We start from the raw sequence: 17,865 nt of genomic DNA on the forward strand, positions 1-17,865 counted from the left end.
ACTAGTAAAATGTTGCTGATATCCTGATAAACATTTTACTAGTTGACCACTTTTTAATATCTTTCAAAAGAAGTGAGATATATAGGCTCAAAGTAGACGATCCGGGTGTCGTTCTATTAGAGGTTTTACGGTATGTGCCAATGTGAAGCTCGGTTTTAACTTCAAAGAGATCACTTCCTGGTTTTTTCTCTTTATCTCTCTTTGCTAGTGAAACCTCAACAACTCTATAAACCATGTAAACCCATCAACATAACTCCTGAGAACCATCCACGTAGCATTTCCCGATCTATAAAATAACCCTATCTAGTTTCTCTTCCTCTATTCCAAGTTGGAACATCCAAAAATGAGGTATCGCCTGCTCATCCCTATTCTGACTCTATTCCTCATTGAAACAAATGCATCAGATGCCGAATACAAGTTCGTCGTTGTTGAAGGAGAACCCGTCACTCTGAATGCGTCGGAATCTGTTCAAGTGGCGAGTTTCGACGAGTGTACGGACAAATGTGAACAAAAGACAGAGTGTGTTCTCGCATACCAATCCAACTCATCCGATCCCTGCTATCTTTTCGACTGGAATTCCATCACTCAAATCATCAAAAATGAGTCTGGAGGCAATGGAACCACTGCTTTCAAGGTGGGCTCTTTTCCTTGGGACCATTTGATGTTGAAGATGAATATTTCAGGTGTATACCGATCAACCAGCTTGTGAACTCAATTCGGCATATCTTTTGAATGGAAAAACTTATGTGGGTTTTGAAGAAAATAGTTGTCAGTATCTAGATTGTTTCAGCCGCTGTTTCCAAACGACACTGCTCAAAATCTATGGAGAATCGACACTTCGGAAGATGGATGGACCATTACTTACAGTAAGTTAAAATAGTACCGCACATAAATCTGAAGGTACAACGTCGTACAAAGCAATTTATGGGTATTTTGTACCGCTAAATAGCTTTGAAACCCTATGACCCCAAAATCTTTGCACCTTCCGAATCAATTGCCCCAAACATCGACTGTATAGAAGGCATTATCCTTTTCAGTTGATTCCAAACCAATCGACAGTCTAGTCTGCGGAAACTTCTCCTACAATCGTCCATATGATGATGGCTGTAATCCAGAGTGCAACATTACCATGGTCCAAGTATGGGCCAAATTCGGACCACTTACTAAATTCCTTACAAAAGACGCTGGCTGGGAGTACGAACCACCAGCAGGAAACATGTATAGGAGAAACGGTATCAACAAAACCGCAGAAACCTTTGAAATCTGCATGTACAAGTGTCACGAAGACCTAAGATGTGCCGCTGCCTATTTCGATAGAGATAATGCCACATGTGTGATGGTTTGGACAGGAGATTTCTGGTTCCTAGAACGGACGTCTGCGTCAGATGGACATCAGATTGCAATCAAGCTTCCTATGAATGATAAACTCTGTAAAATGACAACTGATCAGCTGTTAGATGATCAGTACTATGTAAGATGATGTATGGAATCATATTTTGAAATCCAATGTTTCAGTTGTCTTCGCCCGCAATGCTGACAACTTTCGACAGACAGTTTTTCAGAGTGCAGACGACAGAAAAATACTATGTTTTCACTTCGTACTGTGAGTCCTAAGTTTTGTTGACCATTCGCTGAAAAATGTGTTGGATTTCAGTGGACTACTACGAGTCATTCTATTTCAACATGATTAATGGATGCCCAGTCAACAATAGGGCGTCTGCACTTCGAAAAGACTATTATCAAGGCGTACAATATACGGCGTACAATCATTTTTTCAACGAGACAATGTGCTATCGATACGACGAAGCACCTGGAATCACACAGGCGGAAGCCAAGGAACTGTGCCAGTTGATGGGACAAAAATTACTTTCCGACAAGTGAGCAAACTTGTTTCACTCACCTAAAATCATCTCCATAAATTCCAGATACGCGGGCTCGATTCAAATGATTGCCGAACAAAAAGAGGATTTGCAAGTGGTCGATTTTCAAGAAACCATGTTCGATTTGTTCCGATTGGGTTTCTACAAAAACTCGTCGAGAATTTGGCATGGACTTGAGAAGGATCCAGCGGATGGAAAGTGGAAATGGTTGGATACGCGTTTCGTGCAGTTCCCCGAGGATGCGTTGCCAATTCCATGGGCGCCAGGAGAGCCAAAAGAGGGTCCTGATATGTGAGTTTTATAGCCTTTTATCACTTTTAGCTTTTGAAAGAATCAATCAAAAAAGTTTCAACATTTCTCATTTTTCCTGAAAATTTCAGAATATACTAAGCAAAACTAGAGCTTAATTTTTGTAATTGAACATTTTTAATGAAAACTAGGTCCTAATGAGATACGCCATGTCCAAGGGGCGACGCCACCGCTAGGGATGGTGGTGGCGTATCCCCTTACCAGGAAATGGCGTGAATCATACTTGCGGACGGGTAAAAAGCGGGATGTGGCGGGCCCTGTCGTAGTTTCTTTTAGGATTGAAATTTTTTTACCAACTAAATTAGATATGGTAGTACTCGACGAGCACTACAAAATGATAGTATTTGGGACACTGTATCATGTTTGTGAACAAAGTTACAAGCCAAAAAGCTGCAAATGCGGGCCGGGCCGGTTTTTTTGACCCATTTGGTCTGTAACTGGGGTAGAATTCGGTGGGCTAGCGGCTCAAGAATTGGCTGCTTCATCCTCATCTCGGCATCCATCATAATCTTCCAGGAATTGCGCCTACATGGGATGGGGAGAAGGATACGACCCGTTCAACGGCTATGCTTACTATGCGGCACCGTGAGTTATTTCCAAGATTCTTCAAATTTTCAATTTTTCCAGCTGCAATTCAACAGTCGACGGAATCGCATGCTCTTCAGCCCAAGTAAATGAGATGAATATCAAAAAATGGTCGGAAGTTGCCGACGACTTTGGATATAGAGGTACATGCTGTATTCGTCCTGTTGGATGGATTAACGAGTATCCAGAATAATTATGATTGATTTCCTATTATTGATCAATTCTTATCACAATGAAGATATTTCCTCAAACTGTCTTTCCGAAGCATCTAGAAGATTCTAGAATCCTAATCTATGAAAAATTCTAGATCCACTTTTCTGGAAGGGCTTGAAAAATTTCCAAGTTTTTTTTCTGTAATCTTCCCATCGTAAAGTCTAGTTCCGTCTCAGTAATCTTGCCATCCTATCCTGGGATCTGTTACGGATGGTTTTGCTAACTTATGAGCTACTGAAAAACGGCTAATAATTAGGAGGTTACAACAATTCTGGTACAAAATCTATAACTCTGGGGTACGAAAATCAAATTTTACAAGGTATTTTGTACCTCTAAATTTCTTTGTACGCCAATTTTTGATTTAATTTAATTTTTAATTGAATCGACTGAAGAGCAAATGCTCTATGAATTGTTTGCCTTCAAACACATCCCTCGTTACCGTGTAGGGACTTTCTTACCGTGATTTTTTGAGATCAATCCATCAGGGATTCGTGAACGGTAATTGTGGCGATTTTAATCAAGGATAAAACATCCGTACGGAGGTATTACCAGTGTCTACAGTAATCCAGCTCACATAAATCTTTAAACCCCGAAAAGTATATAAACCCTGTAAACCCTTCACATAACTCCTGAGAATCATCTATGTAGCTTTTTTATAAAACCAGCCCAATCTAGTTCCTTCTCCTCTACTCCAAGTTGGAACATCCAACAATGAGGTATCGCCTGTAATATTTTTTCAGTTGACAAATTTCTGATATCTTTGACAGGAATCAAAATAGCTGAGCTTAAAATTGACAGTTTGGGAGCTCTTTCCCTGTTTTTTTTTTTTGCTGAGCATCAAACGTAAACAGCCAAATTAAGCATTGAAAAAATCTGTATTAGCATTGAAAACATTTAGTATTGAAAAATCTGTTTATAATAACTTATTGAGCGGTACTGTATATAAAATTCATGGCCCGTAGCCCGGATCATACTTCGTTTGAATTTTGTATGGGTGCTGTTGGATCTTCGCTGGATCCTGTCCATATTCATTGAGAATATCCATAAACTTTGGAATGCCTTTGTCCATCTGCCTAAGTGTCTGACACACAAATCCATGTGTTCCACCAACGTCACATTTGCTTGAGTACAATCCATAGCCTGGCCAATTAGTAATGTTTTTTTCGATTTGTACATAGCCACAGTCACTGTAATATAATAACATGTTTTAAGTCAGCCTATCTCGATTCCATTGAAATGTATGAAAATGTAGTTAAATAACGAACTATTCTTGACATTGTCATGAGTATTTGGTCAGTTAACCTCTTTTTGGTGTTTTCTTACAGAAAAGAGAAATAAAAAGATTCAAAGTTGAAAGCTAAGGGGTATTATAGCCCATATATCTCGATTCCTGTGAAAGATATGAAAAAACAAGCCAATAACAAAATGTTCTTCATATAATGATAAGCATTTTGTCAGTTGGTCACTTTTGATAACTCTGACAGGAAACTAGCTATATTGAGCTCCAAGTTGATGGTTGAAAATTTGTACTAGCATAACACTTCAGTAATGCGGCAAAGTTGTTTCATGTCGTGACAATTGTAACAACACCTTAAACTTGAGGAATCGTCTTGGTTAAAGGTGGGGGGAAAGGAGATTTTACGGGGGATTTTTGGGGCCAGAGTATGCATTCTAGCGTGACGGTGTACAACGCTAAATGTCACTCTGTGTACAGCTGTCGTCCTCGCCTTTATGTATGCAATCGGGCGTACGCTTTCTCTTTGCCCGCGTGGCTCAGTCGGTAGCGGCGCCGCACCCTCAATCATCGCCCTCACAAGTTCAACTCCTCGAGGGGCATCTTTGAACGGAATTTCGAGAACATTATTTTTTTCATGTCCCCCCACCTTTAATAGCTTCGAATCAAACGTGAAATTATATTTCTGAATCGTTCTTTTGCCGGGGCTTCTTCGCGGGGCCTGGCCATAGTTTCTTTTAGAATCAATATTTTCAAATCAACTAAATTAGATATGATAGAACTCGACGACTACTACCAAATAATATTGTTTGGAAAATTGTGTGTTGCCTATGAACAAAGTTACAAGTCATAAAGTGGCGGACTTCTTTTTTTGTCTGTAACTTTGTTCATAGACAAAACACAATTTTTCAAATAGTATCATTTCGTATTACTCATCGAGATCTACCATATCTAATTTAGTTAGTCTAAGAATGTAGATCCTAGAAGAAACTATGGCAAGGCCCCCGGAGGCCCGGTAAAAATCCGGTCGCAAGTATGATTTCTGCCATGTCTTGCGCCGACAAGATACTCCGTTTTTATCTGTTTAGACAGTTGTGCGTCCTCTTTACTAGAGTGTTTAAGTAAATTTCACTGTTTCATTAATGGCTCGAAGTTTTAACTCACTTTCCAGGGCTATTATCCGGTTGTCCAGGTGCCCAAGTGTACTCAACTTTGTTCATAAACCATGGTCCTCCTGGATCCTCCTTAGGGAACTTGCATGTATAAATCTTAGAGTTGGTTGTAGACGCCCAATCTGGTCGTGCCCATTGGAACTGTTGTGTCACATTATTTTTCCTCACTCCCACCCACATCCTCGGAGTACCAGGAGCACATGAAATACCGTATTGCCATCCGTACGACTCATTTGCATCGCACAGTAATTGTGCCGCAGTAACGGTGCATGGATTGAAGTAGCCGAAAAAGCGTTCTGTCGCCAACTCGCCATCCCATTCGTTGCAAATCTCTCTGGCAGCATCGGCGGTGATGCCTGGCGCCTTTTTGATGCGATTGCAAAGGATCGGATTCGGATCTGGTAAATTTTTTCCGTCTTTATCATCGTTATACATTACGGATATTTGATAGTTCATCTCGCATCCGGGTCCCCTAGGATTGTGCTTAACCGTTTCATCTTCTGAAACCAATTCGTGGAGCTAATTTTTCTTGTTTCCTGTCATAGATATCAAAATGGTGTCAACAGCATTTTATCAGTTTACCACTTTTTGATATCTCTGACAGTCTAGTCAACTCACGATAAATCGAGATCTTGTAATACTTTGGAGTGGTTCTTATCCGGAAAAATGTTCTATCAAAAAACTGGAGAATCCTGTTGTTCGGATACTGAAATAAACACGTTTCGCTATCATAAACAGTTTTTAAGTTAAAACTCACATAGTACTTGTCATTCAACAATTCCTCGGTTGTGTATGAGCATGATTTATTGCTCAGCGGAAGTTTCAGTGCCAAATGTTGTCCTCCCATTTCACTAGCCTCTGTTCTGTTCAGGAAGAATATTCTCTCCCCTGTGAACGTGCGGCACATGGGCGTCAACTCGGGATTGAAATAGACCACAAGGCAGCTAGGCGTACGGTGACAATGATAGAGACACTCATTCCAGGTAGTCATGTTATCATCATAAGATATATCGGTCAATGGTCCAGGAACTGCTAAGAGCTGGACCATTGTGATGAGACATTTTGGATCACATCCATCTTTATAAGGGCGGTTATGTGTGAAATTTCCACAGATCAGATTCTCCGATGGTTTTGTATCAACTGGAATATGCCAGTTTATCAAGATTCGCATTGAAACTTACTGTAAGTAATTGTCCATCCATCTTCAGCAGTGTCGATTCTCCATAGATTTTGAGCAGTGTCGTTTGGATGAAGCGGCTGGAACAATATCGATCCTTTTTCTAGATACCTTTTTCCTCTAAACCCACATAAGTTTTTCCATTCAAAAGATATGCCGAATTGAGTTCACAAGCTGGTTGATCGGTATACACCTGAAATATTCATCTTCAACATCAAATGGTCCCAAGGAAAAAGAGCCCACCTTGAAAGCAGTGGTTCCATTGCCTCCAGACTCATTTTTGATGATTTGAGTGATGGAATTCCAGTCGAAAAGATAGCAGGGATCGGATGAGTTGGATTGGTATGCGAGAACACACTCTGTCTTTTGTTCACATTTGTCCGTACACTCGTCGAAACTCGCCACTTGAACAGATTCCGACGCATTCAGAGTGACGGGTTCTCCTTCAACAACGACGAACTTGTATTCGGCATCTGATGCATTTGTTTCAATGAGGAATAGAGTCAGAATAGGGATGAGCAGGCGATACCTCATTTTTGGATGTTCCAACTTGGAATAGAGGAAGAGAAACTAGATAGGGTTATTTTATAGATCGGGAAATGCTACGTGGATGGTTCTCAGGAGTTATGGAAAGTGTTTACAGGGTTTATGGCACTTTGAAGAATTCAAATGTTGCTTTTTGGTCAATTTCAGTTTCCTAAATCCTACGTCATCCGCTTCTTCTTTCAGAAAAAAAAACTTCTGAATCTTCAGTTTTTATCCTAGAGTTACTAAACAAATTATCTAGTTATCTGGTTACAGTTTCCCACACAACGCATGAAACTCGTTAAAAATCACTTCTAAAAAGAATTTCCTTCACAAAACAAAAAGAAAAAAGCGATAGGTCCCACCGAGATTTGAACTCGGGTCGCAGGATTCAGAGTCCTGAGTGCTAACCACTACACCATGGAACCGACATTGCAATTAGGTCGCAAGGGCTGATAAGAACGAGGGGGAAACGGAAGGTACAAGGAGGAGGGGAACAAATAATGGGAACTTAGCGCGTAAGGTCATAATTTGCTTCAAAATTCATATTTTCGATTGGGATAAAAAGGAAAATATACATCTTGAAAAAATCTAAAAAATGATGTATGATTCGATAATGTTTAGGTAGCATTTGAGGAAGGGAACCCTCATAAAAAGTAGGGCAACGCCTTTTTTTGCAATGTAGAGAGTTCACCTAGAAGTTCTCCTAGACTTGCTAAACCATAAAACTTGTCAATATACGTTAAATTTAGTATTTTCCTGTATAACGTTTCAAATCCTGCAAAATGAAGTAAAATGTTCAAAAATGTTGATTTTCGAAGAAGCTACACTCAAAAAACCAAACTGGCGCCTCCTACCAGACTGTGTTCGCTTTAAAGCTTTCTAGTCTAGCAAGAACTAAACTGAAAATGGCCAAATTTCTTATTGTTTTGTAGAACTTTTCAAGTCCTACAAAATGATGTACAAATCACTAAAAATGTTTGATTTCCAAAGAAGCTATGCACACTCAAAAAACCAAATTGGCACCTTCTAGCAGTCTTTGTCCTCTTTGAAAAAAAAAACCGGTGGAACTAAAACTATTTAAAACTAGTTGAATTTAGTATTTTACTGTAGAACAGTCAAAATAGTTGATTGTCAAAGAAGGTACACTTAAAAAGCCACTAGTAGCTACTGTATTCGATTTAAAGCCTCTCGGACCCAGCTATAATTGTTTAAATTAATAATCGAATTTAATATATTCATATAGAACTTTTTAAGCTCTTCAAAGCTGTATAAAAGTCAATGAAAATTCAAAAACCCCAAAGATTTTGTAGTTTATAGTATGTCACCTTTTTCTCCTTCACCTGATCATCATAATCCCTATTAGCACCTCCTCTTCACTTTTTTCTTGGAGAAAATTTTTCCGACAAGCCAATTAAATATCGTCATCCCTCAATTAAGGTACCCCCCTCCTTAATAACATCAGATGACCAACGTCTTCTCCTTCTTCTTCTTCTTCTTCTTCTTCTTCTTCTTCTTCTTCTTCTTCTTCTCCTTCAGAATCCGTCTGACCAAAAACCGGTAGAATTAAGAAAAATGGGCAAAAAATGCTTCGAAAAAAAAAGGTGAAGCATATTTTGTTGAATAATCCGGTAGAGGATAGAACATCACATTTTGCCTTATTTTTCAAAAATAATGATTTTCAAATTTCGCGCCGCTCCTCTGGAGAAGCCATGGTCCAAAATTGTGGCTAAATATTGTCTTTTTGTTGCGAGGTGAGATATGCTTTTTAGAAATTTCGAGAATCCTAACGATTCTTTTGATCTGCCGAAAAAAAATTTTTTCTGAAATTTTTGAAATATTCGAAAAATTGAAAAGTCAGAAACTGTAGTTGAATTTGTTATTGTTTTGAAGCGCTTCTCAAGACAAATCCAACCATATACTTTGTGTCGCGCTCCGCCTTGAACTAGCTGAGTTACAGTACTTTGAATATACCCGGCGCACGCAACGCACGACCGCGACGCACCCTAAAAATCAAAGTTAACCGATTATAGGCTTGATTAGGCTTGTTTTGAAGCGCATAACAAGCTGAACAATAATATACTAGTCTTAAAAATGTATAGTTGACATTGAAAAAGAAGTTTTCGAAATTTGTAAAAAGAATCTGAAATTCCAAAAAAAAAACTATAATCGTTTTGAAGCGCTTTCAGAGACAAATATAACGATATACATTTGACTTCGTTCCGGCTAAAACTAACCGAGTTAAAGTGATTTGAATATCCCCGGCGCACGCAACGCACGACCGCGACGCACACAAAAAAGTAAAGTTAACCGATTATAGGCATGTTTAGGCTCATTTCGAAGCGCACCAAACACTGAAAATTAATATGCTAATTTTAGCTGTATATATAAGAAGAAAAATGTTTTTAAAATTTGAAAATATTGAAATTCCTAAAACTTCCCAAAAAAAATTCAAAAAGCAATCTTGTTGTAAATGTTATCATTTTGAAGCCCTTTTTAAGACAAATCCAGTCATATACTTTTTGTCGCGCTCCGCCTAGAACTAACCAAGTTACAGTAGTTTGAAAATTTGAGGCGCACGCAACGCACGACCGCGACGCACCCAAAAAATCAAAATTAACTGATCATAGGCGTGTTTAGGCTTGTTTTGGAGCGCATAACACGCTGAGAAATATTATACTAACTTCAACAAACTGTGTCTAACAAGACAATTCTAAATTTCAAAATTTGATCCCAAAATCCAAAATTCTTCTTCAGACACCCTTGGCCATTTATCATAATCCCATTCATCATCACTATCTGCTTATCAATGGGTATCATTCTGAACTTCAAAATCGTCCGAGGTGTCAATTATCTGTATGCGCCTTTGAATGCCACGTGGAAGTCAGAAGAGGCAGTGTTCGGAGAGAATTGGGCAAAGGATGATGACCACTTCTATCCAGGTGTGTAGCTTTTTGTAGTCTTTGTAGTCTTTGTAGTTTACGTTTTAGGAAAAGACATTCTCCGCAGACAAGGAATATATCTGATTGTGAATGCTAAAGATTCTGGAAATATTTTAAGAGAAAATCACGCAAAAGACTTTCTGAAAATTCTGGAATGGATTGGAAGTGTGAAGTTAATCAGTTCTGCTGGAAGAATCTTCACCTATAAAGATGTCTGCTTGCATTTTCAGGTGAGAAAATTGTTTTTTTTTTCAAAAAGTTTCAAAAAATTCAAAAAAATTAATTTTCCGAAAATTCAGTCATGCCTATACTAGTTTGAAAGCTCTTCCGAAACTAAATCTGACCATATACTTCTTTTCAATTTCCACCAAAACATGACTGAGTTAGAGTACTTTGAAAATTTTCGGCGCACGCGACGCACGACCGCGGCGCACCCAAAAATCAAAGTTAACAGACCATAAGCGTGTTTAGGCTCATTTTGAAGCCCTCTCTAAGACAAATCTAGCCATACTATTTTCATAAAAATTGGTCTAAACCAGCCAAGTTACAGTAGTTTAAGCATTTGAGGCACACGCTACGCACGACCGCAGTGCACCAGAAAAATCAAAACTGACCGATCATAGGCATGTTTAGGCTCATTTTGAAACTCTATTTGAGACAAATCTACTTATCTATTTTTCATCGTGTTTAGACAAAAATGGGCCCAGTTATGGTATCTTGAAAGTTTGAGGAGCACGCGACGCTTGACCGCGACGCACCTGAAAAATAGAACATAAGCGATCCTAGCCGAGTTTAGGCTCATTTTAAAGCTCTCTTTGAACCAAACTCAATTGTGTATTTTTTATCGAAAACCGACCGAAAATAACCGAGTTACGGTAATCTGAAAATATGAGATGCATGCGACGCACGCAATTTTTCCAGAACGATTGTTTCTCAAACACTCATGCCAAGTTGCTGGCAGACATCTACTCGAAAAATCATCAAAACTCAATGTTCAACATTTCATTTCCAATCTACCGTAGTACCTATGCAACAGAACCAATCGATATTTCAAAAGTTTTGGGAAATGTGAGTTTAGACTCAAATGGGCATGTGGAGAGTGCATCCGCATGGATGATACTGTATCAATTGAAAGCGTTTGGCCCCGCAAATGGTCAATTATCGAAAGATTTCGAAGATGGACTGGCTGAGAAGATTCAGAAGGGAGAGACGCCTTCTGAATTATTGAATATTTATTATTTTCATTCGGCTACTTTTGATGAGGAATTGGAGAAAGAGAATCGAAGGCTAACACCGAAGTAAGTCAATTTCATTTATTTCAGTTTTAAGCCATTTTTAAGACAAATCTAACCATATACATTTCATCGCACTTCGCCCAAAATAAACCGAGTTACGGTAGTTTGAAAATTTGCGGCGCACGCGACGCATGACCGCGACGCACCCGAATAATCAACTTTCTCGACCATAGTAATGTTTATGCTCATTTTAAAGCTTATTTCAACTGAAACACAACCATGTCATTTTCGTCAAGTTTCATCGAAAAATAGCCAAGTTACAGTAGTTTGAAAATTTGAGGCGCACGCGTCGCGCCGACCGCGACGTATCCTAACAATCAAAAGTAAGCAATCCTAGTCGTGGTTAGGCTCATTTTAAAGCTCTTCTCTAGACAAATCTAATGATAACATTTTTATTGCGTTCCGCATAAAAAGGGCCGAGTTACGGTAGTTCTAAAAATTGAGGTGCACGCCACGCACGACCGCGACGCGTCCGAAAAACCAAAGTCAACCGATCATAGTCATGTTTAGGCTCATTTCAAAGCTCTTTCCAAGACAAATCCATTCATTTGTTTTTCCCTGAGCTTAGACAAGAATGGACCGAGTTACGGTAGCTAAAAAGTCAAAAAATTTTCAGATTTTCGATAACCTTCTCTGTGCTCATCATTTTCGCCATCCTCTCCACATTTACCATCAAATTCGTTTCATTTAAAACTAACCAATCCGTTTCTAATTGGCCAATTATCGATTGGGTTTTGAGTAAACCTCTTCTCGGTGTTTGTGGAGTTCTTGTGACTTTATGTGCAATTATTTCATCAACCGGATTGCTCATGCTTATGGACGTCACTTTTGTTGATATGTGTACTGTAATGCCGTTTTTATCATTGAGTAAGTGAATTTTTTCGTTCAAGAATCACCTTCGTATGATGAGTTTGAGCAGAGTTACCTTACTTTCTCTAATAGAAGCTCACTTAATTTTGATCTCGATTATCTCAGTTACTGTAAAAGATATCAAAATTTTTCCAACTGATAAAATATTAGTGATATTATAATAAATATTTTATCAGTTGGCCACTTTTTTGATATATCTTACAGTAACCCAGATAAATGGGAGCTCAAAGTAAAAGGGTCTCTTCTAACACTGCTATGAAAGGAACTCTGGCTTTGAGCCCATTTATCTGGGTTACTGTAAGAGATAACAAAAAAAATGTCAACTGATAAAATATTGGTGATATTATTATAAACAATTTATCAGTTAACAAAATGTTGGTACCTCTCATAGGAACCCAGATAATGAAGCTCAAAGTTTACAGCTTGGGTCGGCTTCTATTGGAGGAAATACGGTTTTGAGATTTTGTCATTAAAGACTACAAAGACTACAAACTACAAAATTTCAGCTATTGGGATTGACGACACATTTCTTATGCTAGCAGCTTGGCACGAGACAGATAGAAATCTACCGTATGAGGTAAGCAACTACAAACTACACAATGTTATACTAATTGTAGCATACCTTCATTCATAGTTATCACAGAAATCTAATTTTTGAACCAAACTACAAAGACTACAAACTACAATTTCTCCAGAAACGAATTGAAAAATCAATGCGCCATGCGGCGGTCTCCATTTCTATAACATCGCTAACCGATGCATTGGCATTCATAATTGGCTCAATTGCTCCATTACCAGCTGTCATGTATTTTTGCTATTATTCCTCTGCGGCGATTTTATTCATTTTTCTGTATTGCCTCACAATGTTCGTCGCTTTTTTGGCACTTCAAGGAAAACGAGAGCAGGAATTGAGACATTCGGTTACCGGTGGAAAAACTAGGGATTTGGAAGATTATGGTGAGTATTTCCCAAAAAATTTTTTTTGAGGTTTATTTTGAAAACTTAGATCATCTTGAAGCCCTTTCTAAAACAAATCTAACAATATACTTTTTATTGTAATCCGCCAGAAATGAACCGAGTTACAGAGGTTTGAAAATTTCCGGCGCACGCGACGCACGACTGCGACGCACCCAAAAAATTGACCATCTCCGATTATAGCCAAGTTTGGGCTCATTTTGAAGCCCTTGACTAGTTGAACAACATTACGCTGCAATTTTCAACGGAGGATAACAAAATAAAGAAAAATTAGGAAATCAAAGATTTTTTGAAAATCCAAAAAAATAAATTTCCGAAAATCTAATCAAATCTATGATTATCTTGAAGCCCTTTTTAAGACAAAGCCAACAATATACTTAATATCGCGTTCCGCTAAAAATGAACCGAGTTACAGAGGTTTGAAAATTTCCGGCGCACGCGACGCACGACCGCGACATACCAGAAAATTCAAAGTTTACGGAACATAGGCGTGTTTGGGCTCGTTTTGAAGCTCATAATGAGTTGAACAAGGTTTCACTGCGTTTTTCAGCAAAAAAAGACAAAAAAAACGGAAAATGAAAAAATCAAAACTTTTTTTAAAATTCCAAAAAATTAAATTTTCTGAAAATGTAGATAAATTTATATTAATCTTGAAGCCTTTTTCAAAACAAACCTGACCATATATTTTTCATTGTCTACCGCCCAAAATGAACCGAGTTACTGTTTTTTGAATATCCCCGGCGCACGCGACGCACGGCCGCGACGCACCTAAAAAATCAAAGTTAACCGATCATAGGCATGTTTAGGCTCATTCTGAAGCGCATAACAAGCTGAGCAATAATATACTCTTATTTTCAACAAGAAATGACAAATAAGCGACAAATGAGAAAATCAACGATTTAGGATTTTTTGAGAAATCGAAAATTTGCAATTTTTGAAAATGAAGTCAAACATATGATCACCTTAAAGCCCTTTCTGAGACAAATCTAATGATATATTTTTCATTGCGCTCCGCCTAGAACTAACCAAGTTACAGTAGTTTGAAAATTTGAGGCGCACGCAACGCACGGCCGCGACGCACCAAAAAAATCAAAGTTAACGGAACATAGGCGTGTTTAGGTTTGTTTTGAAGCGCATAACGAGCTGAGCAATAATATACTAGTTTTAATAGTTTATATCAAAATTAAACTGTAAAAAAAATGATTTTCAGAAAAAATTTTTTTTTACAAAACATACATTTTTCCAAGTTAAAAAAACCAAATTTCAGAATCCGCCGCTTCTCACGAGTTGCTCTTCAAAATGGGCAGTAGGATTACTGTAAAGGCAGACGAGGAAAACAATAATAATAATAATGAAAAATCATCTGAAAATGCTGAAACTGCTTCTGAAAATGAAGACGTCCGGATGTGGTATCAGAAATTCTTTGAAGATCAATATGCTCCATTTGTTTCGGATTCAAAAATCTCGATTTTAAGTTTTTTGGTCTATATTGCCTATTTGACAACAGCGTTTTATGGAATACAACAGTTGAAAATTGGGTTTGATGTGAGTTTTTAGACTACAAAGACTACAAAAACTACAAAAACTACATTTCCAGCTCATCAATATTGTCCAAGAGAGCTCCGCCTCTGAGTTTTCCTCGAAGTCCGTCAAAACCTATTTCCAGAGGATACAAAAGTGAGTGTAGACTACAAAAACTACAAAAGCTACAAACTACAAAATAGTAGATTATGGACATTGCTGTGATGAATTCTCCGAATTTCACAAATTCCGAAGAGAGATTTCAGTTTTTGGAGGTTTTAAGTGAATTTGAGGTGAATTTTTTTTTAAAAATCGATAATCGATTTATTGATTTTAGTCAACTTGGTGCTCGGAGGGACGGAATTCGACACAATTTTGGTTTTTCGAAATGCAAACGTATTTGAGTCAGCTGGGATTTGGAGGGGATTTGAATCGAACGTTGAATAGTGATCGGGTGGGTACAAGGAGACTACAAAGACTACAAACTACAAAATTCTTCGAATTTCAGTTTTTCTCAGAATCCTCAAATTCGATATTCTCGAATCCCGATTCGAAATTTCAAAATTTCCAAAATTGAAGATTTTCGATTCAACGATTACTGTATCCTATATGCCTAGGACTCCTAGGCTAGGATTACTGTAGCCTTCTGAATCTAAGATTACTGTAGATTACTATAACTAGGAATGCTGTATCCCATGTAATTCGGATTACTGTAGGTTATCTAGGATTACTGTGGTCTCTGGGTCTTCCGAATTTTCAGATTTTTGAAAATTGAATTTCAGATTATTCTGCAATTTTGAAATTTTCTGAAAATCCTAAACTTTGAAGTTTTCCATTTTTAGACTATTTTTGGAATTTCAGTTTACTGAATTTAAACAATCTAAGTTTTTAACTTTCAACTTTTTAATTGTAGGTTGTAGTCTTTGTAGTCTTTGTAGTCTTGGTAGTCTTTGTAGTCTTTGTAGTCTTTGTAGTCTAGTTCTAATCCAAAAATACTATTTCAGAAGCTGTCCCAAACCAAAAAAACGTTTTTAATGTCAAACGAAAAGTTCGGCTACGATGTGTTGGATTCGAAAAAATTCCGGTTATCAACAAGACTCAAAAATGTCGATAACGATGAGCAAATCTCAAATTGTGCGAAAACAATGAGGTAATTTTTTGAAAATTAAAAAAAAATTCCAAAAAAAAAATTTTTTTTTAATTTTCAAAACTTCAACTTTTCTTGTTAGAAGTATACTGTTGAAACTACTAGATCATTGCTCAGCTTGTTCTGCGCTTCAAAACAAGCCCAAACACGCCTAGGATCGGTTACTTGTGATTTTTCGGGTGCGTCGCGGTCGAGCGTCGCGTGCGCCTCAAAATTTCAAACCACGGTAACTTGGTTAGTTTTGGGCGGAACGCAATAAAAAAGATATGGTTGAATTTGTCTTGAAAAGTTTTTCAAAATGATCATAACTGTGATTAGATTTTTCGAAAAAAATTTTAGCTGAAATTTTTAAAAATTGAAAAAAAAGTTTTAATAACTTTTTTTTCAAAAATCCCAAAGTGTTTCAGATTGCTCACCGAAAAACACCAAAACTACAGTATGACAACCTATTCACCCCTTTGGAATATAGCGGATGAATACGATATAATGTGGCCACAAACGCTTCAGGATATTTATATCTCAATTGCTGTCATGATTCCAGTCGCACTACTTTTCATCCCACAACCATTGTGCTCGTTGATTATAGGTATTGTAGTTTGTAGTCTTTGTAGTTTAAAACAACAAGATAAATGGAACATTTTGAGCCCAAAATGAGCTTTCTATGATGATTTTGAGCCGAGTTAAGGGAATTTTAAGAAAATATGCTTGAAATTTTTGTAGTTTGTTGTTTTTGTAGTCAAATTGTAGTTTTGCAGGCCTGAACATTGCTTCTATTGCTTTTGGAGTCATAGGTACCATGTCCTTTCTTGGCGTCTCTCTGGATGCCACTTCAATGATTACTGTAGCAATGAGTGTTGGATTTTCTGTTGGTGAGTGCCGAAACGCCAACTTTGAGCTCGTTTATCTCGGTTACTGTAGAAGATATGAGAAAGTGGTCAACTGGTAAAATATGTTTTATTTGTTGCTACACATTTTGTTAGTTGACCACTTCTTGTTATCTCTTACAGTAACCCAGATAAATAGGCTTAAAGTGGTAGTAGAGGGTTCTTCTAAAAGAGCTGTGAAAAGATCTCTAACTTTGAGCCCATTTATCTCGGTTACTGTAAAAGATATCTAAAAGTGGTCAACTGGCAAAATGTTTATCTTAATATCAAAAATATTTTATCAGTTGACTACGTTTTGATATCTCTTACAGTAACCGAGGTAAATGGGCTCAAAATTGAGTGATCTTCTATTAGAGTGATCGAGAAAACTTTTTTTTGCAGATTTCGCCGCCCATGTTTCATATGCGTATATGACTGAATCTAGACTGCCAAAAAATGGAAAATCCCCAATTTTTTCGAGATTTTCGCATACACTGGGTACTGTAGGATGGCCAGTAACACAAGCATCTGTCTCGGTTTTATTGGGTGTCTCATCTTTGTACCTGGTAGACAGTTATGTTGTACAGACTTGTTTTAGAACTGTTCTGCTGGTTATTTTATTTGGTAAGTTTTTTTTTTATTTCGAAAAAAGCTCAAAAAATCGAAATTCGAAAATTGTTTTTTTTTTGAAATTCCGCTGAATTCGAATTTCTCGAAGTTGAAACTATCTGCTTATTGCTCAGCTTGTCCTGCGCTTTAAAACAAGCCGGCTATGATCGGTTAACTTTGCATTTTCGGGTGCGTCGCGGTCGTGCGTCGCGTGCGCCTCAAATGTTTACACTACTGTAACTCGGCCTATTTTTGCGGCAAAAAATGAGAAAATATATGGTTAGATTCGCTTTGAAAAGCTCTTCAAAATGAGTATAAATGTGATGTCAGGTTTTCAGAAAAGTTTTTTTTTTGAATTTTCAAAAAAAATATAATTTTTAGTTTTTTTTTAATTTCCAGGAACCACCCATGCTCTGGTATTTCTTCCACTCCTACTAATGAATTGTCACCGAATTTACGCTTTTTTAAGTAAAAATTCCGATTCTGAAAATTCCTAATTTTTCAATTTTTAACACTTTTAAATAATTGTACAAATAAAATAATTTATT

General features: G+C 37.5%; 3 protein-coding genes and 1 non-coding gene across 4 annotated transcripts; 2 read left to right on the top strand and 2 right to left on the bottom strand.

The window, feature by feature from the left end:
- Positions 1 to 343: 343 nt before the first annotated feature.
- CBG07930 lies at positions 344 to 2,967 on the top strand (the record flags this gene model as incomplete). The annotated part of the gene is made up of 9 exons (XM_002646018.1): positions 344 to 634; positions 684 to 746; positions 791 to 866; positions 1,038 to 1,471; positions 1,516 to 1,603; positions 1,655 to 1,877; positions 1,926 to 2,171; positions 2,706 to 2,774; positions 2,817 to 2,967. The coding sequence occupies 9 exons, from the start codon at positions 344 to 346 to the stop codon at positions 2,965 to 2,967; spliced, it is 1,641 nt and encodes a 546-aa protein (XP_002646064.1).
- A 969-nt stretch (positions 2,968 to 3,936) lies between these two features.
- Positions 3,937 to 7,104, bottom strand: CBG07931 (the record flags this gene model as incomplete). The annotated part of the gene is made up of 7 exons (XM_045241493.1): positions 3,937 to 4,174; positions 5,386 to 5,893; positions 6,012 to 6,099; positions 6,151 to 6,533; positions 6,575 to 6,650; positions 6,701 to 6,763; positions 6,814 to 7,104. 7 exons carry the CDS (start codon positions 7,102 to 7,104, stop codon positions 3,937 to 3,939), a joined length of 1,647 nt encoding a protein of 548 aa, XP_045093607.1.
- A 347-nt stretch (positions 7,105 to 7,451) lies between these two features.
- CBG28953 lies at positions 7,452 to 7,523 on the bottom strand. The gene has a single exon. It is a non-coding gene (tRNA).
- Positions 7,524 to 8,769: 1,246 nt separating this feature from the next.
- Positions 8,770 to 17,814, top strand: Cbr-ptr-17 (the record flags this gene model as incomplete). The annotated part of the gene is made up of 16 exons (XM_045241494.1): positions 8,770 to 8,849; positions 9,853 to 10,037; positions 10,086 to 10,267; positions 10,959 to 11,335; positions 11,949 to 12,199; positions 12,709 to 12,779; positions 12,898 to 13,159; positions 14,445 to 14,659; positions 14,728 to 14,854; positions 14,905 to 14,963; positions 15,036 to 15,152; positions 15,703 to 15,848; positions 16,253 to 16,431; positions 16,601 to 16,714; positions 17,111 to 17,332; positions 17,717 to 17,814. 16 exons carry the CDS (start codon positions 8,770 to 8,772, stop codon positions 17,812 to 17,814), a joined length of 2,685 nt encoding a protein of 894 aa, XP_045093608.1.
- Positions 17,815 to 17,865: the final 51 nt, after the last annotated feature.

The sequence above is a fragment of the Caenorhabditis briggsae genome, assembly GCF_000004555.2.
Source record: "Caenorhabditis briggsae complete genome, chrI, whole genome shotgun sequence".
Lineage (NCBI taxonomy): Eukaryota > Metazoa > Nematoda > Chromadorea > Rhabditida > Rhabditidae > Caenorhabditis > Caenorhabditis briggsae.